Genomic DNA, 22,773 nt, shown 5'->3' on the forward strand with positions numbered 1-22,773 from the left:
TGATGAAAACCAATATCCTCTGCAATCCACAAGGTGGCAACGAGTACAACTGAGGGGCGACCTGGTGGGGTCTCTCCCACTTCCCAGAGAAAGGTTCTGTCTCTGGAAACCGAAGCGTTATCTCTGCTCCGGGAAACCAGGAAGAGGTCTGGCCCAAAGGGACCTTTCCTGCAGTGCGGTACGTGGGGCCTGGCTTTGCTGGACATTGAAGTTGGCTGGGAAGAGATGTTTGTCGTGAAGTGTATCGGTCATCTCTCTCTCCTCTATCCCCTTTAGCAGATTTCCCCCCCCTTTAAATGCAAGAATTCAAGAATCAGCCCTTAGAAAAAAACTGTTCTAGGTTTCCCACAGCTCACAAGAAAAAATACTGCCCCCCTCTTCCAGCCAAAGGAATTCAACAACGGCATTGAGAAAAAACACATTACTAGGCAGCAAAGGGCAGAATCCCCCAATTCTTTGACTTTTCCAGAAAACATCTGTATAAATAATCCTGCGTATTGTTACAAATGGACCTAAACAGTCCTAAACAAATGGAACTCTGTTTTACTTTAGAAGAGAAACAAGCTGCCACGCACACCCACCTAGTCAAGGCACCTCCGTCTTCTCAGATGAAGTCAGAACCCCCGGCCTGACTTTTTATGAGTGCCACCACCAGCTCTACAAAGGGAGAGCAGGGGCATCACTTGGGAGCCCTGCTTCTGGTCGCTTGCAGGATGACGCTGATGGAATAAGAAATAAGAAGCATGTATCTCCTTATCACTTAGAGGCAGGGCTGATTTAGGCATAAACAAATTACTGGCAGAGAGAATCATGTTATGAAGACTCTGTCATCTTGGCCTAACGTCCTCTTCTAAAAGGGAAAAGATGGGGAACATCCTTCCAACACAAACTTCGCAGAGCAATTTAGTCGATGACTAAAAAGGCTGACGAGGTGTCTCTGACTGATGGATACCATTGTAAGGACAAAGAGATAGAGAAAGTGCTCGGAGTAGTTCCTCAATTCAGAAAAAGCAAGTGGTCTCCATTAGCCAGAATTTTTCTGAATGCACTTGAGACACTGGCCTCAGTTTCCAGTTAACGTTCAGGAGGCTGCATGTTAAAAATCTGCTCTAGCGCAGGACGAATTGGGAGGCTGGGACTGACATATATACACTACTCTGTCTAAAATAGGTGACTCATGGGAACAGACTGCATAGCACAGGGCACTCTACTCAGTGCTTTGGGGTGACCTAAATGGGAAAGAAATAGGAAAAGTGGGGATGCATGTATACATACAGCTGATTCACTCTGCACAGAAGAAACTAACACGACATGGTAAAGCAACTCGAGTCCAATAAAACATTTTAAAAAGAAAAACAGAAAAAAAAACCAAAAAACTTCTTTAGTGTCCGAAGAAAGGCAGTTACTCTGTTGCTGACAATGCATTGCCAGGGCTTATCATGAATATCATTTGCTGTCATAATTTCTAGATACCTACAATGCATCAAGCATATGCTAAGCACATTATATAGCATATGCTAAGCACATTATATATATATATATATCGTGATATATATTTATCACGATATCCTTAGGAGGGACGTATCTTTTCCCCATTTTCCAGGGAAAGAGTCAAGAATGACATCATATGTCCAAAGCCAGGTAGCTAGTCACTGGCACAATCAACTAAAAAAAACCAGGTGATCAGATTCCATGCTCTTAACCAGCAGATGATACTGTTTCTAGTAGAGATATCCTATCCTGGCATATCTGGATATTCTAGCGGATATGCCTGGGCCAAAGCTGTGCATTATAACCAGTGACTTAAGAGGTACTGAGGGTCATTCTACAATGAGATGAAACTTGTGAATATTCAATTTATTCCAGATCGTCAAATATTTGCTAAATGAGACAGGCTGCACAAAGTTTCCAGTCCACAAAGTGTTCCAAACAGCTACAGCCTCATGAATAAGGACACAGACAGAAACCTCAAGGGCAGACTGCCAAGGTGACTATCCCAGCTCTGCCACATACTGGCTGTGTGACCTTGGGCATGTTTCTTCACCTCTCTGTGCCTCTATTCTTTTATCCCCAAATAAATAGTAGCACCCATCTCATTGAATCTGTGAAGGAATAAATGATTTAACAGATGCAAAGTGCTCAGTGTCTGGTGCAGAATAAACACCAGGTCAAGGGTCTGCTCCCAGTACACCAACATCAGCTCATGCAGCAACCCTAACCTCTGTCTATTTTGGAGACCACAAAACAGGCTTGCGACCTAACCAAGGCCACTAAGTGAGTAAGGAGAGGACGTGAGACACTAAAGTAGGAAGATTTCTAGTGGCGTTTGTCTGCACATGACTCTACCACTTTTATTACCATATTCATTCAGTGGAAATATATTTCTAAGTAATATGCAGAAAGCAATGAGTTGAGTTTCTATGGGACAAAAAAGATGTACGCAAAACAAAAAAGACCTTTACCCTCTCCAAGGTGGTTACAGGTGAGTAAGGGGATTCCGCTGTTCCATAAAAAAGCCTAAAGGACAAAACATCCCGGTATGACACTGTGTGACTGCATTTCTTGAATGTACAACTTTCTCAAAAGGCCAGACTTTCTGCTCTTTTTAAAATGCTAAGGCCATTCCCCAAATTGGGCAGTGCGCGACATTACACTGAGCATCTCCTAAACACCAAGGACCTTAGTTGTGAAGCTTCGCAATTTAGATAAAGCCTACACTGAAGAGAAAGAACTGTTCAACAACACATGGCATGTCTGGCTTTTAGCTTAGTTGTGGAAATGCTCTGAATAAGTATAAATGAAGGAAGAAGTGAATGAAGCAATGAATGAATGGATGAAAACTTCTAAAAATGACTTTTCCCCTCCCACCCGGGTGCTCCCAGTTTATTATAGGGTTCCGCTTAACAGCTAGATTGCTGATGTAATTTATTAAAGGGAAAACAAAATAGTATTGTTTCTAAAATACTTACTGGGGTTTGAATTTTCTAATTCCAACTGTATCTGTCCATAATAAATATGTTTGATTCTGTTCTCTTTTGCCCAGCACTAGCAACTAAGCTACAGATTATATGTGACAACATCTTATACACTTAAAAATAAAATTGACATAAAGGCATTCTATGAGGACTCCCTAGGTTTTGCCACTGAAATTTCACTCACGAAGCACAGGCCTTACTATTAAACAAAATGTAAGTGGCAGAATGTGTATCTGTTTATTATACAACAATACTTTCAAACAGTGTAACAGTTATAGAAATAGGTTTATTTCCTATTTAGCTTCAAGGTTGAAAACATTCAAACTGATTCAACAAGTTTCCATCACCAGGCCATGAATATTCTTTTAAACTCTCAGCTTCAGGAGAAATGACACACGAGTTAAGTACTGTTGCATTCTTAAACAAATTTTATTTTTATCTCCTCTGCTAACATCTCAAGCTATTACACTTTCTTATCATAAAGCCCAATTTTTATAGTCCACTTATTATTGAATTATTTTGCACTTCAAATTCGTTTCATAATGAGCAAGCCAGAAAATATTATTGTACTCTGGGCTTATACACCTGAGCACCTGTGAAACAGCCGTATTCCCCAAACAGGGTTACTCAAAAACATTACCGCCAAGAATCAGCCACCTACTTGAAACTGCCTTCTCATAGCAGCTAATGATATAATGATATACTGTGCCAATCGGTAGAATGAAAGCCATTACAATATTATTAGAAGTATAATCCAGGAGGCATATTTAGAATGATATGGGCTGGGAGGGAGGAAGCTGCTGGAGACAGTTAGGAACTCTGTCTCAGATGATATCAAAATAATTGTTCCAAAATAGCATTATTCTAAAATCCCTGGATGGGAACAGCAGTGGAGACTGACAGGTCTTGTATGTGCGTGGAAGGCAGGTACCACAAGAGTCGTTTTTCTGAGAAAACCTGAGTCTTTCTAACAGGAGCCCATGTTTCACAAAGGACATGCTCTTTCATCACCAGGGCTGAAAAATACAACTGACAGAGGAAAACACACCAAAATTTCCCCTTTATACTTGGCCACGAAGGGAGCTGCACAATACAACGTCCCCATTCTTCTGTGACACGGAGCACTCAAAATAAACGCAGTGAAACGTAACGCATGCACAGACCCTCCTCTGATTACTCCAGAAGTAAACGCTTATGGATCAAGTTTCAGCCCTAGCAGGGTGTTTTTGATTAATTCCTCCGACGACAAAATTAGACTCGAAAGACAATAGTGGGTGTCTCTGAAGCACGGAAATGGAATTCTTAAAAGATTCTATTCAAAATCCCATTTGCACATTCTCTCGGAATTCAAATGGGTATTTCTCCCTAAAACTTAAAATCATCCTTATTTCCAACCCTGAAATTTTCCACACTGCAGACTCTTCTGCACTACCTGCATTTCTCTGAAGAGGGAGTAGAGGCTCTAGAAAAGCAGAAACTCCACCAGCTCTGCACCTACGCCACCGCAGCAGCCAAAAACCTGAAACACCCAGAACCACTCACAGGCTGCTGTTCCGAGATAAAGTAACGGAGTAGTACAATTACAGACTCTGCACCGAATTTTAAGAAAAGCTCCCATTCCTTTGAAAATGAACATGTTTGTGTTCACACACACACACCCCGGGACAGTGAAGACCAAGGCTAAGAATCTCATGCTGTTGCTTTGAAACGCAACTTTATGTTCAGTGTAAGAATTCAGTGCAATTTGTGAAAAAAAATAAAACAACACAGCAAGTGTCTGTCAACAGCCTGACACAATCTAACCTGCCTTAAGAAAATAAAACTTCACTATGTTTAAAGAGACTCTTTACACCTTTTAGGACTGTTGCTACGTATTTGTTCTAAGAGCATCTTATTTAAAATCTTCCAAATTCAATCTGACTTTCATTCACAACTTTCAAACAAAAAACTTAGAATTGCTTGAAGACAAGAAGACACACCTTGAAAAAGCAGAGTTGTCAGTAATTGGTGGTGAGCGTGGGGAGGCGCAGAAAGAGAAAACTTCTCAATGTTAGAAAATCAACAAATGTTTCAGTCGAGGAAATATTAAAAGTTTAAAAGATGATGCTCAACCGAATATTAAGCCAAGCATCTCTATTATTCCACAAACATAAAATAAAGGTACTTGAGCCAGATTCTGCAGAACCAGTTTCTATAATTTCCAAACACACGCAAGCCTGTCATAATTCTCTCTCTAGCCTCTCCAGCAGCCTTACAGTTGTTTCTTAACTTCTTAATAATTAAACCACTCAGAGGAAGCCCAAGACTTCACTGCAAAATATACTCTTCAGTGAAGGTGATAACATAAGGTTAGAAATAACAGTTGCCTGAAATGTATTTCTTTTTTTTCAGCAAATGAGTCCAGGTCTACACTGAACGCTATGGTTCCAGGTCTACACTGAACGCTATGGTTCCAGTTGTTGAAATTTCAACAGAAATCTAAGTGGGTGAAATACTGAAAACTTGGTTAAAAAAGAAAAACAGACGAAGGAGGGAGGGGAGGCGCACCACAGGAGCCACCTGAGCAGTGCTTGCTCAGTGGGATGATCACGTAAAGGGGGCTGACAAGGCAGCTCCATGGCGGAGAGAGCTGATGGCTGTGTCTTGTGAGTCTTTCAAGCACACATCCTTATCATCTGTAAGGATAACCCGAACAGAGATCAGAAGTGCACAAACCTTTCACCCACAGTTAACTGAAGTTTTTCTTCTCCCTTACATTTCTTCTCACTTTATATTTAAGATACACACACATGAGAAGACACCTTTAAAAAGGCGAATTTAAAAGGAGCAGAATTGGATTTCAAGACAAGGACGGCAGTGGAAGAGAATCCTTATGATTCTGAAATTCCAAACAAAAATACATAAATCTTTGAGCAATCTCCTGAGACACTGGAATGCTTTATGGGATAGATGTTGTTTATTTGGATGAATTTTATAGGTATTCAAAAATACTTTTCAAGGAATAAGAATCCTCAATGTAAAGTTAAATATAGAGATCCTCCTATGCTTGTTTTCACAACCAGCAATTCAAAGAAAGCCTAATTTCTATAACCTATAACTGCAGGGGAAAGGAGAAAACTGGTTTTCAAAGAAAACAAAAAAATACTTATTTTGTGATGAGTATTTTTGCCACTTTCAAAGTGCTTCCCAATGTCATGTTACATATTCTGTGTGAATTCTGTGAAAAATACTTCTGTCCTGTTTGGAATGATTTACTTGCATTATCCTTCACCTTCTTTCTGCCTATACATTTTCATAACAAATAAGCATAATTTAAATAACCACTCCTCAGACATAAATACCATTAATTGGAAATGGGCACTTTAAGTTTAAAGGTAACTATTATGAGCTAATATTTTAATGTAAACACCTACACTTTTTCACAAAGTATCTGCTTCTCTAGGAAAGAACTTTGAAGAAGTGCCCCCCCCCTTTATATCTTATCACACAATTGTCTTCTAGACTTTTCTAAACAGGATGGAGCCCAGGTGGCTGACACTTAGTTCACTTTAAAATCAACATAAATTTTATTTTAGCAAAAGTTGTATTGTCACTCAAGTTAAAATTTTGTTCTCATGAAAAAGCATCATTACGATTTCCTTGAAATCAATTTCAAAAGTAGTGGGGGAAATTAAGTGTTTTAAGTACTGAGTTTTTCAATTACATATATATATATATGTATATATAATTTCTTGGCTTCTAATAAGAAAGAAACAATTGCCAAGTTCTCTTTTAAATTGTGATTTCCTCAAGCATTTGAAAAAAAACTTATCTAAAAATAGCTTAGGATATAAACTCAACATCATGTTTGCAACCTTCAAATATGAAGGTTTTTATATAATGGAAAATACTGAGAACATTTAATGCTGTCAGCATTATACAACTTTTCCTGTTAGTTCTAAAAATCTATTCTGTAAAATAATGTCTCATCCAGACTTAAAGATTTTATTTTGCTTAAGAAGTATACCCTTAAAAAAACTGGTTAACCTGGTCTCTCTCATGCACATTGAGTCTTTATTTTTCAAGTCTACCTAATGATTAACTTATATCTCAAATTTTCTTGGAGGGTGCAAATTTTATTTCAGATTCTTTACCATAGTTGAGATTGCTTTCTTTAAAATTCATGTGTTCAAAATTATTTCTAACCACTTACAAAGTTTGTTAGATCTTTCTGAATTTAAAACCAAAAACCAAACCAAAAATCAAGTGCAATTTAACACAGAAAATAGACTTTCTTAAAAAGTACAGTTTGAAAAAAAAAAAAGATAGCCTGTAATAAGAGAGATTATAGACTGTTTCTAAAGATAAAACTTCATATTTCCAGAGAATTCTGAAGTTCCAAGGATTCCAACTGAGGATGTTAGTGAGACTGTCACTAAATTGGATTAGAAATGGAGATAAATTCCACCAATACTTGAAGTAGAAGGGTTGGAGCTGTTAATATAGTTTCTGGTTACAAGAATAGCATTCTGAAACAGGTCTTATGTGTTTACACTTTGGTGGGCACACGAAAATTTCTGAAAGACAATGTCCTTTGTGTCTGTGTTTTTCCTGTGTATTTGAAAAAAAAATATTTTAAAACAGCAACACATTAAAAAAATTTTTTTTTGCTTTCTAGATTTTAAGGCTTCCATGTTAATTTCTAAGACTTTTTATCTTATTTTATTTTATCCAAAATTTTATCCAAAAATGTGATTTAAAGTGATGTATTTTTCTCCACATGAATTCATGACTCAGTATGTAGGATGATTAGGCTATACAAGATAGGAAATTTGCTGGACAGAGCAGTAAAGTGGAAAAATGTTAACTTTAAGATGATATATGGTTTCAAAAAGAAAAACCGAGATGTGGAAATCAAACAATTAGTTCACGGGCAGATGCAAGAAATTAGGCAAGATAAATCCTCGCATCCACAAAAAACAAAGCTGTATTGTTAAAAGTCCCATCCAAAGATGAGGGCTATCAGAAATTGAGATGTGGCTGAAGAGAGCAACATACTAAAACGAGACAAGAACACAAAAATGTTCTGCAGCACTAAGCAGGGCTCTTGTGGGCAATTAGGTAGTTGTCAATTTCACACAGCTTCTCCTTTAAGAAAACATCACCCCAGCCCTTCACTATAGGCCTCTGTTCTCCACGGGGACAGACTCCCTTTCCTCCACTGCGCCTGTGCGCTGCGACCCTGCAGGCTGGTCCTTCCGCCACCCTATCACGGCCATGCTTCCATAGTGACTCAAGGTCTCTTGATGCAGTGCACAGTACAAACACATTCAAGGATCCTGCCAGATCTGTGACACGACGTTGGGCCAGGCTTATGTTTTCTCTATCCCACAGATGCTGCCGTTATTTTCAAAAACAGGGCCAGGCCAGCCCCTCACTCTCTCGATTTCCTGTGAAGATCCAGCCTAATGGTAGCAAGAGAGAAGCCCGGCTTCTGTCCCCGAGTTGTGCCATAAATAGTATCTGATTACAGATGTCACCACTTACATTTTCCTTTATGGTAAGGAAGAGAAAGGGCCCATTTCGAAAAGGAGGGGAAAAAAAGTGAGTTGACGGAACAGATTGTGACAGATTTATTAGGATTTATCATGGTAAATATGTATTGATGAAAACATATAAATGTATTTATCCAGTCATAATCACTCCAAAAGAAACCTTTTATTATCCCCATTTTTTTATCTGTCATAAAAATATTCATAGATATTGAAGTAAGTTTTAGAAGCATCTTTTTATGGGATAAATATTCATAATTTTATTTGAGGACTGAAGATACAGAAATACAGATCTACTGGAGCAAAAGTGTTATAATATCTAATACAGATCATCATTTTAGATGAAACTGAAATATTTATTTTATTCAGTGATAAGGCATGTGGATTCTGTTATCAGTAATAAGCATTCCAATTCATACAACAAAGCTAATATAAACTGAGCTAAACTGCTGTTAAGAGGGCTGAGATTTGTTGAAGTAATGACAATAAACAGATGACTAGATTTTAAAATCAACCAAACAGCCTTCGTCTCGCTTAAAGCAGACAAACAAGAAGCGAAACAAAATTTTTAAATTACAAGGATAAAATTCTCATTTCAACTTAGTTTTCCTCCTTATCTTTCAAAAAAAAGTTATTTATGGAGCAAAATACCAACTATTCCTTCAGGACCATCAAAACATCTAGCTAACATAAATTTTCAAAGAGGAAACCCTAAACGGACCATCAAACACCAAAAATTAAGTAATACAAATTTCCAATTCCAGATTTAGGGAAGCAAGGAAGGACACTCTTATAGTTCTGAACATATGACAACGCATCAGTAACACGTAACTGTCTTAACAGCAAAGAAAAAACGATACCAGTAACATATTCTATACTGGCCAGTTAGCTCTACAGAAAACACTTAAAGATCGACAGTGAATTATGAGAAACTGTTGTTGACAATGATTAAGTGGATAGATAATATCTAATGCCACACCAAAGCACTCCTTAGAAACTCTGCAAATTTCTGCATAATTTATTTCAGCATTGAAAAAAAATAAACTAAGTTAATTTAAAGATGAGACATAAACAGTGTACTATCACTTTAACTTTTGTATTGCTCTTATAGAAGAGTTTATTCTATCATTTTAAAATATTTAAAGGTCCACTTATTGTATTTAATACTGTCCGTATTAGGTTCAGACAGGTTTAAAATGTAAACAGCTGTGAGTACTGTATCATTTGAAGTTGTCATAAAAGCTATTACAAGCTAAAGTTTCACCTACATTAAATCCACCACAAATTTAAAGCTTAAAATATGGTTATAAAAACCTGAGAGGATATTAGTCAATTTCAAGACAACACAGAAACACAAGAATAAAACCACTCGGTATGTTTTTAAACGACTTATTGGTAGTCCAAAGTGACTATTTTATACACCATTGGCAGTTTTATTTACACAATATTTTTCTATATTTATGGATAATTTTGTGATGCTTCTTCAACATTACCGAGTCTCTGATAATCAGCATACAAAATTTGCTCTTTCCCTGATAAGACTTATTCTGATATATTCGCTTAATAATTTTTTGGATGAGCTGAACTGAAATCAAGTCAAATACACAGGTGTTTGGGTTAATCTAATCTTAGCACATTTGCAAAACCCATTATTCTTCTAATTTATTAAAAATGAAATAAAAACTAATATGCAAGCACTGATTGGTAATATTATTTTCAGAAATCTCAATATAATTTTATTTTAGAGTACAAGAACTTATGATAAGGCTCATTAGCATTCTTTTCAAAGAATACTAATGCTCTACAGAACACAGAATTAAATTAAAACTATATATACATATAGAAATTTATTATAGGAGGGAAAGAAGAACAAAAGGCAGAAGAAAGTAAGGAGGAAACAGGGAAAGAAAAGAGAAACTCATATTTTGATTCTACATAAGGGGGAAATTACTAGAAACGGACCAGTTCTAAACAAAATTAAATTACCTAGGTATTCAAATTTGAAAACATATGTTTTCATATATATGAACAAATATATATATATAAGGATCGAAAATAAAACATCATGTATTTAACTGTGATCATAACCAACTTTTGTTTTGCTGGCAAATGGAGAGACCCCAAGCAACCCCAGCTCAAAGCTCTAGGTAGTAAAAAGACCCATAATGCTTTTGGTTCTAGCTGGATTCTTCTAGTTACCACCTGGTATTCCAGACACAAATGGCCACCGAGGCAGCTACCTTCCCAGCCTTTATTCAGTCCCCTCTCTAGAAAATAGAGACATTCTCCCTGCACTCTGGGCTGAAACCCATGTAAATTTTTCCTAAATCCTCTCCACAAATCTCCTTTCGCATGCAAATCCATAAATCATCATAATACCGACAAAGAATTTAACCAACACATGAAACTAATACTCTTCTGTATTAGTTAGAAAGCCCTGTGCAGGTAGAAGTCCTGGAACCTCAGGCACCGTTTCAAGGCTCTTCAGCGCTTAACCAGCTGAGTGTCAACACACCCACCCTGTCTTCCAGGATGTGCAATTAATCACTCCAATGTGGGTCAGGTGGCTGGGGGTACAGGTCACTGCTACCTCATCCACATTCTAGATAAAACACGCCACTGTGGTGGATGGGACCTCATTTACTCCTATCTCCTTGGCATCAATACAGAGCTGAACAAAATAAACAATATACAGAAGCAGAAACGAGCAGTACTTACTGAAGATGGCAAACCTGGAGGGACTTTTCGAACTTTCTTTGTCTGAACCTCTGAAAGAAAATGAGGAGGCTGTGAGATTCCCTGCGTGCCCATTCTCCTAACTCAGACAGATTACAGCACGAAGCCATTTAGAGTCAACCAGATTTTCTTAAATCGTTACTTTAGCAAAATGTCACTACTGCTACCATCTTTTTCCTCTGGCAGAAATCAAAGTCTGCCTCGTTCATAAAAATGAAGAGATTTAACTTTTTAATGCTTTGGTTTTTAAAAGAGGTTCCTTAGCTGGGCGGCCAAGAGAAAACAAGAAATAAGCATACACCAAAATAGTTCTCCTGCTACTATAAGTTGTTAACATATCCACTCAACGTATTACTAGGGTGGGGGGGGGCGATCATGAGCCCAAAGATTGAGCACAATTTTATGGGGCTTTTTTTGGCGGGGGGAGAAGGGGTGGAGTGAGGATAGGTTGAGAGGATGGTATTAAGAAAGAAAGAGAAAGAAAAAGATTACTAATAATCACTCAGGCATTCAAAGAGAGGAATACCTTACCCAGGGTACTACCGTGAAGAGGCCTCCTTCGGGGGTTATTGCTAGAATACTGATAATACTGGGAACCAGGTTTGGTGGGCGAAAGGGTTCCTGGGTTGCCCATATCCATGTCACCTCCAAGGAGACTCTGCTAAAAGGTTAAAAAGGAAAAACAAACATATAAGGTTAAGTTTTGACATTCGCCACCCCCCTCACCAACTGCTTGTTAGTACTTAAACCAATGCAATAAAACAAACAGCATCTGCTAAAGCTGAAACAATTAAAACCCAACCCGGCAGAAAGGAAAAGAAAAGCCGTCTATGAAGCTGCTCCGAATCTGTGAATTTTTAGTTCTTTAATTTTGGAGAAGAAGGTAGAAGGTGATGCTCGTTAAACATGATTTTCATCTTTTAAGACGACTGATATGTTCACCTTGTAAGTAAAGGGCATTTATGTCAGGTGAGAATTTTCTTGATCTAGAGTTAGGTTCATATCTGGGAACAAGTCATGCCCTTCCCTGAACAAGAACCAGGGAGAATCTGATTTTTCAGACGCATACAACTTCCCCCCACTGCTCACACTGGGGGAAGAGTATAGACGTTCATATCCACTGGGAACCCTGCCTCTCTGCGAGACCCTCCACGAATTCACACCGCACCCCCAGAAGACAGAATGCCATCTGAACCAGGAGGAAATTCAAAATGCTCACACTGACTTCCAAAATTATAGGAACAGTAGGCATCCTGAACCAACAGGAGCACATTAAAGGACTTCAGAATACCCTCTTGAGGACTATCAGAAACTAAAACACATCCCCACAGATTAAACGTTTACCTGAACACTAGAAAACTTTCCCAAATATCATTAACCTATTATGGCATGACAAATCACTAAACTTTCGAAAATGATGACATACGAAAACTTAAATAATATGACAGTCTCTAAAAACTACATAGAAACTTACCCATAATACATAAATCGCCTGATTATACTCTGCATTGAACACATTGTTCTTTTAATTATTCGGATATGCAAGAAAACCAGTGTAGATACTACCATTTATATTAAGAACAAATTTACTATTAAATAAAGAAATTTTAAAATTAAGTACTAAAAAATCTAACTTTATCGTTACTTGTAATCAACTTTTACTGACTGAACTAATTACTGTCCTTGATAAAGTACAGAATGTGTTTTCCCTAATCTAAATTCTAATCACCATGTCACTCACAACAGACTTAGAGATGCTTCACTAACACACTATTCACATGCAAAATACTCTAAATAGGCCAATTATGACTCTGCCCCTGTTCCCCGGTTAACCCGCTGAGAACTGAAAAATTTCACAAGGCAGTCACCAACTAAAACAAAGGGTCCTTGTTTTAAATTAAGACAGTCTTTTTGATTCCTAAATAGCTCAACAAAGTGGCATGTCTTCTGGTGAAAGCAGTTGGTCAAATATGACCCATAAGCTGGAAAATCAAAAATTCAAACATCCCCTCTCCACCACCATATAGCTTAAATATCATAAAGAGAATCCCTCTATTCTGAGGGATTTTTGTCAGTGCTGGAGGAGTCATATATAAAGGACTAATCAGCTACTGACAAGCTTGCCTTCACTGCTTCCAGTTTAAGACTTTTCCAGTTTAAGACACATAATAAATGTTACTTTAAAATTTTGAGGATGAGATTTTAGGACAGAAGGGCATTTTGAGTATAAACTCATTTCGAATATCTTAATATTTACCAAATGCCTGAGACAACTGGATCATTTACCAGACAGAAATTTGACATTCGCATATTCAATTACGGCCTCTTCCGAATTTAGGAAAGAAAACAAAATGCAAGCCAATGACAAACTAAACTAGAGAGCTCTTTACAATAGTTTCCAATAAATCAGGAAACCAAGAGTGTAACATCAAAAATTTTTTAATCACTTTAGGAGTGGCATTTAAAATTTTTAGAATGTCAACCTGAAATTTCGCTCTTGATAAATAGATTTAAGTCCAAGTTTTCTTTGCAGTTCCCATCAATAAAGCCGTAAATGATTTAAATCACAACCTCTTTACATTTTGGGAAATCTACAAATGAGCCTTCATTTCACTGGAAAGAGGAGTTTGAAAATGATCTTACTGATAACTTCATAGTTAAGCTATCACCCTTATTTCTGCAATTTTCTTTTCCTAAAATTATACAAAATATCCCCCAAAGGGCTGAGCAGATAGGGTGAAATGCTTGCTTGTCTTTTTAATGAGCTTAACCATTGCTTAATTCTTGTTGGTCCTAGTGGCAAAGGTTTTCCCTCTCAAGAAAGTCGATGCATTCAATAGGTCACCATCAAAACAAACAGGCTTGCTGTACTGTGAGCAGTATTCACAATAGAGCTGTGAAAAATATAAAATGATAACTAGATAGCTAACTGGCTGTAGCTGACCTCATTGTTGTTAATTTTAAAGAAAGTCATCCCGTGGACCAGTTGTAAATAAATCAGGCTTCCAGCTCTTACGTGACACGAACTATGTGCAGCGACACAGGACTGAGCAGACAGCACTTACAACATTTAGTGGCTCCTGCTTTTTTTTTTTTTTGGACAAAGCACATTCCTGTTTCTTTCTTTTTAGATATGTTTGTTCCTTTTTCTTTTTCACTCAGACAATAGAATCATTCTTCTAAAGCATACAAAAATAAGCATTTCCTCACACTTAAGGGAGGCCCTAATCACCCCCCAAGGGAAAAATTAAGATAAAAATATGTGTGTTCTTATTGTAGAGGACATTTGTAAAATGAACAATGACCATTTACTATTGTTTGGCCTTTACGTCACGTACTTAACTCTCTTTAGCCATGAGAAAGATAAAAAAAATTTTTTTCCACTGGCTGGAAACCTGAGTTTGTGCATTTTAAAAACTTAATGCCATTCAACTGAGTAAGGTAAAATTAAATATTACACAAAATGAATAAAGCATTCCTTTACATATGAATTTACCTACATGTATACATGCACATTTATATGTGCATATACTTTCAATACATACATATATACATATGTTATATATCTGAAGACAAATTTATACTTAACAAAAGTGCGAAAGCTTAAGTCTACTTTCAAAATGGGCAAATTCATCTTTGCCTGAAATAGGATTATAGAGGTCTTAGGTTTTTCGAATTGTGCAAGCTCATGCTCTGCGGTTACGCTGGGTCCCAGTAGAGAGCCGCCCTGGTCTGCCAGGAAACACTGGAAGCAAGATGTGGCATCTCGCAGAGCTAACCTGTAAATCTTAAAGCCAGAGTTGAGCATTTGTTTTAACTGCCTGCAAAGTGATGCGACCCTCTCTTCCCCTTATTCGCTCCTTATTTTCGTCCAAAGACCAACCATTTTAAGAGTTAAAATACCCTAACCAAAGGATAAAATGTAGTGACTTAGTCAACCCAATTTAAAAACACTGACGGGGTGGGGGTGGGGGGGTTCATCCATCCTCTGCAATCAAAGACCCTGGGTCTGCAAAGACCCAGGCCCAACACAGCCACTCAAATGCCAAATGCAGCGATTCTGTAAGGGGCCTTTCAAAGAAACTTTTTGTTTGTTTCACATCAGAGCTGGTTCTCCGACTATCTTTCTAGCACATTCTCAACCTTGCTCCCCACTGCCTTTGTGGGGAGCTTTTTTAACATCCTTGATAAACCACCAAACTTTGCTTATGCAACCAAGAAGACAAACCATGAATTAAAACGTGGGTAACAGAAAGGCAGCATATATCTTAAATTAGATTTATAACTGAATGGTAATCAAAAATAGAACTAACTGCTTCAAGCTTAAATTATCAACTTTTTTCTTGTTAAACTAAAATCATCTTGCACTGAACTATTATTTCATTTCAGTCAGCACTTTAAATGTAATGGGTGGGTGGTACATTTCTAAAAAGGAAGATTATATTTACCCTTAATTATAGATATGAGTGAGATCAGAGTACGATGAATGCTGCTTTTTTGGCTTATAATTAATTCATCTAATAGGTGAATGACCTTGAGAATTTCAGAGTTGAAATTTGGAGGAGAGGGGAAAAAAAAAGTCAGAGGGGGAAAAAAATCTCTGGGGAAAATCAAAAGTGCGCCTGGTTTCTTAGGGCTTTCTCTGACTTTGCGTCACTCCCATTGCGTTGTGATCCGATATCAGACACAACATCTTGGGGGGATGCTAGAGAACAGAGAAAAGCAGTCTCAGATGAAACCAGATTAAGCTCCTTTTCTGAACTATTGCCAAATGCTTGTGAGTCTAATTCATGTTTGGGTATTCTAGTACTCACACAGCTGCAATTGCATTCTTTCATCACAAACCTAAGTGATGTATAGTGGCTTTGTATGGTGAACTGACTCTCTATAGCCAGGAATTTTAGAAGGCTTTATGTTAATACGGAAATAAAATTCTGAACCACTCCAAAACTTACAAATGAGGGATGTATGTAGATGGATCTAAGAGACTGAAGTGCCAAATGCAAAATTCACATTAAAAAATTATAAATTAGATTTGTTTAAAAGACTTAAAAAGGAAATTCACTACTGAGGTCATTTGTACACAGTTAATTCTGCACAGAATCGGGTTTTTGAAGACACTGCTGAATAAAGATTCCTAACAGCCATGGGGAAGTTTTTGCAAATCCCTGTCAAATAGCTGCTGCTGAATTTGCCATTTTGACCACAGAAGGGCCATTGCTGACTTTATACAGTAGCAGGAGGGGGTGATAATTTTGCTGCTGTTGGCACTTACTCCACAACCCCAGAATATATCTTACACCAAAGGGCAATGAAGAACACTGTATTTCCACCTGTCCACTTCTGAACTGCAAAGCTCAGAACTGAAGGTCAGGTCCTGGACAGCCTTTACTCCTTACACCTGAAGGCCCAGGAATGCACCTGAAGGTCAGGTCCTGGACAGCCTTTACTCCTTACACCTGAAGGCCTAGGAACGCACCTGAAGGTCAGGTCCTGGACAGCCTTTACTCCTTGCACCTGAAGGCCCAGGAATGCACCTGAAGGTCAGGTCCTGGACAGCCTTTACTCCTTGCACCTGAAGGCCCAGGAACGCGCCTCTGGTGGTTTACCTTGATCTCGGTCTTAGCTTGGGCTCAACAAAGGGGACTTGGGAAACGTAGAAAGGGAGAATGGCAAGGACAACTTTCGTAATGAGGGACTTAACAGACTGCTATTGTGCTGGAGAGAAATGCAAATTATTGAAATTATTCTTTAGCAAAGATTTTCTTTTAAGGGCTTGGGTCGATGTTTGTCATTTCTACTTGGAAAGTATAATGCCCCTTGTAACAAGTCAGAAGCTGAATCCAAACGGTTTAGTTGAATCCAAACCTTGCAAGGAAAGATGGAGGACTCTGAGGTGAGAGAGAGAGGTTGAACTCTAGCTCAGAGGCATACAAGCAATGCGCCTGACAGGTGGCTGTGCGACTGCTCTAAACTGGGTTTTCCTCCTTTGTAAGAAGGGAATAATAAAAGTTCTATAACAGAATTATCAGGAGCAGATGAAGCAACACACGCATAATGTCCAGTTGAGCCGGAGTCCAGCACACGGTTACTCCTTCCTCCAGTTCATGGCCCTGCGTTCCCATCCACTGATTATCATTTACAAGATGCCTCAAAAGTTGTGACTGTCAGTTAGAGCCCCTACACCACTTTCAGATGAAAATGAGATAGTAGTTTTGAAAAATCACTAGTAAAAACCTGAACAAGAGTTAAATACGGTAGTTGATATAAACAGTGATGATACCCTCATGGCCTAGAGCTACGCTGGCAACAAGAAATGGCTAGTTTTCTTCCATACTTAATAAAAAAAAACTGGCCAACAATCAGTCTCGATAATTTCAGCTTAAGTGGCCATTTTCCTGGAACTGCCAAAAGGATTACGTCAACGGCTCATTTCATTTTGCTCTTTTGCAAGCACAAGCAAACTGCTTCAGTTAATTCAACTATACGTGAGATCAAAACTAGTCACAATTAACCAACTGGGTACGCAAAAATAGCAAATGCATTGTATTTAGTAGAACCTGATAAATCATGTGATGTGTTCATTCAAATTCTTACCACTGCATTAGTCACTAAAGAATGACATTAAATACAGTTCAATTTTTGGTTTTCCCTTTGTAAGGTCAATTATAGGTACTAAATGGTATTATGCGGTATTTTTCAAATACAATTAAAAAAAAAATCTTTGCTTCCCCCATGACATCCCAAGAAATAAATGAATGTACTTCATGGTTTTGGCTGGAAATTTGCATAACTCACAAAGAATTCAATTTGACCTTGAACAAAATTTTTCTTTTTAGTAGTGATTATATATTACCAAACATTCAAAAAAACAAAATTCAAATGTATTGTCTTTTCCTATAAAAACACAATACCTTATATTTAAATGTTATAATATGATGCAAAGGTTGCCATGGTAACTATTACTTAATGTATAACAGTAATAGGTAAAAAACTCCTGCATTTTGGTATGGAAATTACAACTGCCCAAGGGTTGACAAGATTTATGCATTCACCTGTTTGACTACCTCTCAAATTTTAAAAAATACATAATTTATTGTATACAATAAAGTGAAGAGGTATTTCTTTGGGTTGTGAAATTCCATCCTGAGATCTCGGGTCATCTACTACATATTAAAAAGAGAATTACATTTGTTAGTGAGAAAGTTGAAATCTGGCAAAAAGAAAACACAAAAGCAAGGAATAACCTACAGCATAAGTGGATTTGAAGCAATCTTACATAAACAATATAGAATTTAAGATAACTACCTGCTTTTCAGTTTGTGCACTTTCTCAGTTCAGGAAGTTTATTTAATATATAATCTGATAAGTACGCTGTAATCACTACTTGCCTTAAAATGTTCCTCTTCAGCAATTTTGTTCCAAAGTAAAAATAGAACAGATTTGAATAAGACCTGTTAACATACTAGGGAATTAGCACCACTCCTCCTCTAAATATAAACATGTGGCTATAATAAATGCGCTGAGAAGTATATTTGGCCAGGTCGCTACTTTAGTAAAACAGAGGAAGAGCCAACTGTCAGATGCCATCCTTCTTCGTACTGGGCGGGAGAGGTTCCACGTCAAGGCTGGTTATAAATACTTCTCCCTCTAAGCAAGAGTCTACAAAACCAGTTTTCACGTAGAGACTGTTTTTCCAGAACACATGGGCCAGAATTCCATTCATCCTGCTTACTAACCAGCACCTCAAATAGGTGCTCCTGTAAAGTAAAGTTCAGTAGCCAACGGTATGGGATTTGCTAAAATATTCTGATAACTATCTAAATCTTGTACATAAGATGACAGCCTACTGCCTGACATGAGGAAATGGAGGTTATCTGGAGAAGCAGAAAATGCATAAAGAAATCTCCAAGTCATCGTGAAATTAAGTCCTGACTAGCCTTCCGGAGGGCCACGTGGCCTCCTGCTTCAAGAGGGTCTGCATCCGATGTGCGTTAACAGTTTCTCTGCTAAAGTTCTCTTTCAGGAATATATGGCATGAAGGTCAAATTAGTTTATATCAGTTAAACGAGGCAATGGCTGATCCCTATTTTAACTCCCCTTCGTGCCTCGTACTAAGATCTGCCTTGGCAACGGCTCACTAAATATTGAAATGAACAGAGTTGAATTGTTGCTACATCAAATCGAGGACTTAAATCTTTCTGGGTTTTGTTTTGTTGTTTTAGCATAAATCTATTCCGTTAGTTCTACTACTGTTGCTGCTCATAATAATAACAATAATAGTACTAGTAGCAGAGTCGGGGGAGAAGGCAATGGCACCCCACTCCAGTACTCTTGCCTGGAAAATCCCATGGACGGAGGAGCCCGGAAGGCTGCAGTCCATGGGGTCTCGAAAAGTCAGACACGACTGAGCGGCTTCACTTTCACGCATTGGAGAAGGAAATGGCAACCCACTCCAGTGTTCTTGCCTGGAGAATCCCAGGGATGGGGGAGCCTGGTGTGCTGCTGTCTATGGGGTCACACAGGGTCGGACACGACTGAAGCGACTTAGCAGCAGCAGCAGAGGAGGAGGTATAAAGTAGGAGTTTGGGTTATCAGATACACAGTACTGTATGCAAATTAGATAAATAACAAGCTCCTACTGTATAGCACACACAACTACATTCGGTCTTGTAATAACCTACGATGGAAAAGAATCTGAAAAAGATAAACATATATACGTATAACTGAACCACTTCTCTGTACACCTGAAACTGATAAAACACTGTAAACCAACCATACTTCAATAGAAAGTTGTTTTGAAAAAAAAGGAACAGATAATAATAGCAGCAGAAACAGTCGTGGTAATAGCAGTAAGAGGGGAAGCAGGAGCAGGAACGTGGACTAAGAGGGGCAGTCGGGGTAACAGGGACAGCAGCAGCAGCAGCAGTTATCGTAGTCCTCCATGAGCCAGGAACAACTGCAGGTCCTTTACATAGGTACGAACGAGCCAGAAGATGGTGTTCCTCTGGACATCCGGCGACTTTCGGGGTGGAAATGTGGCCTGATCAGTGCCACATGGCTGGCAGAGCCAGGATGGGAATCCAGTTAGGCTTGACCTCAAAGCCAATGCCTGGGGCTTCCCTGGTAGGGGTCCAGCGGTTGAGAATCCGTCTGCCAATGCAGGGCAGCTGGGTGCAATCCCTGCTCCGGGAGGATCCCACATGCCAAGGAGGGGCTGGGCCCGTGTGCCACAACTACCGAGCCTGCACGCCTAGAGCCTGTGCTCCGCGACAAGAGAAGCCACCGCCATCAGAAGCTTGCGCATGGCAGCTAGAGGGCAGCCCACACTTGGCGCATCTACAGAAAAGCCAGCACAGAAAAAAGACCCAGCGCGGCCAAAAATAATAAATAAATAAACTTAAAAAAAAAAAAGCCTGTGCTTGGCCTCTACCCCACACGGCCTCCCTCTGTTCGGCGTAGTCTCTTTCTCCTGCCCTCACCCTCGTCATGAAAGAGTCCATCTGTTTCCTTTCAGTTCATCTTACCAACAAATCTGATCTCTCACACTGAGTCCAAAGGCTCCTCCAAACTCACTCCTGTGGGGCAGGCCTGAGTGTGAGTGCCATTTACCCTATATAACCTGAACGGTGTCGTCTGGAAAACGCTGGTATTGTAACAATACTACCTACTGTAAAGGGCTTCCCGGGTGGCTTAGCAGTAAAGAATCCGCCTGCAATGCAGGAGACGCAGGTTCAATCCCTGGGTCAGGAAGATCCCGTGGAGAAGGACATGGCAACCCACTCCAGTATTCTTGTCTGGAGAATCCCATGGACAGAGGAGCCTGGTGGGCTACAGTCCATGGGGTCCAAAAGAGTTGGACACGACTTAGTGACTAAATAACAACCTGTTTAAGAATTCATTTAGATAATCTCAAGTGCTTGAAAAATTCCTACCATTTCCTGAGCCTTAATTAATTGTATATATACAATTATATATATTAAGTATATATTATATAGTATATTTAAATATATAATAAATGTTATATATAAAATATTCTACTCTATATAAATACAATATATTGTATAACATAATCATTTAAGTTAAAATGTGATATAGTATTATCCACAAGCAATACACATACCTATTCATTCATATTTATACAAGGAGGATGAGGCTATAAAACAGCACACTCTCTTGAACAACTGAAATCTCAGTTCTTCTGAGATCACCCACTGCCCTTGCTTTTCCACAGCCTCTTGTCTTAACTCTTGATTTTAATTTCTTGTCTTTAATCTCAATTTCCATACTGTGGTCAACTGTCTTCTCTAACAGGCTCCAATCCCTTTTGTTTGGTGTCATTTCCTTTCTCCCCAGTCTTCCCTCATTTTTTCCCTCTTGAATTTCAGGCCTCCTCCTTCTGGATGTTAGCTCACACTTCCTCTGAAAAAATCCACCCGCTGTGACATTATCAATGGCAAGTAGTGTTTATGCATCTGACTTCTTCCTTCCACTCTGGGGGTTCCTCAAGGGCAGAAAGTGAGCCTCAATCATCTTTGTATTTCTGGCATCTAGCACAATAGCCCGGGGTACATAGTATGTCCTCAGTAAGTGCCAATCAGATTAAATGAGTCATCCATTATCTAAATACTGAAGCAAAGCAAGTTATTACACGCTTTGCTTACATGACTTCAGAAGTTCCCACCATGAAGATAACTTCTCTATCTCTAACCTAGGAAACATATAACTCCTTTATGTTCAGTCTTGTCCTTAACTTTTCTCCTGTGCCTCTGAACTGCCTTTATGAGTATCACCACCCTCATGAATGCTTCATAAAAAAACTAAAATTTAATATGCAAAGGGCCCTTAATATGCAAAGGGATCAACACAGCTTTTCCACAAAACCTCCAATGCTTCCTAGTTACTCTCTCAGTCCTTCAAAATGTATTTAAGAGTCAGAATTTGTAAAGTCGCTGAAGAAATCAGTTGTATGTTCATCTAAACACACACATGAAGATTTACATTTTTTAAAATCTGTGATTGATTTGGTTGAAAAATGGCTTGCTGTTGTCAGTCGTGTCCGACTCTCTGCGACCTCATGGACTGCAGCCCACCAGGCTCCTCTGCTCATGGAATTCTCCAGGCAAGAACACTGGAGTGGGTTGCCATTTCCTTCTCCAGGGCACCTTCCCGACCCAGGGATCAAATCTAAATCTCCTGCATTGGCAAGCAGATTCTTTACCACTTGGCCACCTGGGAAGCCCCTGAAAAATGGCTGGACTTCCTTAAACACGGCGAGTTGTCAAATAGTTGACCCCTAAGGCCAAGAATGATGCTAAAGCTGAAACTCCAGTACTTTGGCCACCTCATGCGAAGAGTTGATTCATTGGAAAAGACTCTGATGCTGGGAGGGATTGGGGGCAGGAGGAGAAGGGGACAACAGAGGATGAGATGGCTGGATGGCATCAATGACTCGATGGACCTGAGTCTGAGTGAACTCTGGGAGATGGTGTGGACAGGCAGGCCTGGCGTGCTGCAGCTCATGGGATCGC

The 22,773-nt window shown here is 38.9% G+C and overlaps 1 protein-coding gene across 13 annotated transcripts in view; it reads right to left on the reverse strand.

Annotated features, from left to right (window-relative positions):
• TCF4 (transcription factor 4) overlaps positions 1 to 22,773 on the reverse strand; it is a 385,563-nt gene that overhangs the window by 126,665 nt on the left and 236,125 nt on the right. For 8 of the 13 annotated variants that reach the window (XM_014478578.2, XM_005896871.2, XM_070361619.1 and 5 more), the window contains 2 exons: positions 11,774 to 11,903; positions 11,225 to 11,274 (listed from right to left, as the gene is read on the reverse strand). In XM_014478578.2, coding sequence (XP_014334064.1) covers positions 11,225 to 11,274; positions 11,774 to 11,903 — 180 coding nt within the window. Of the gene's footprint in view, positions 1 to 581; positions 727 to 11,224; positions 11,275 to 11,773; positions 11,904 to 22,773 lie in introns of those variants that run through there. The other 5 variants (XM_070361626.1, XM_070361618.1, XM_070361615.1 and 2 more) reach the window with 2 other exon arrangements.

The sequence above is a fragment of the Bos mutus genome, chromosome 24 (genome assembly GCF_027580195.1).
Source record: "Bos mutus isolate GX-2022 chromosome 24, NWIPB_WYAK_1.1, whole genome shotgun sequence".
Classification (NCBI taxonomy): Eukaryota; Metazoa; Chordata; class Mammalia; order Artiodactyla; family Bovidae; genus Bos; species Bos mutus.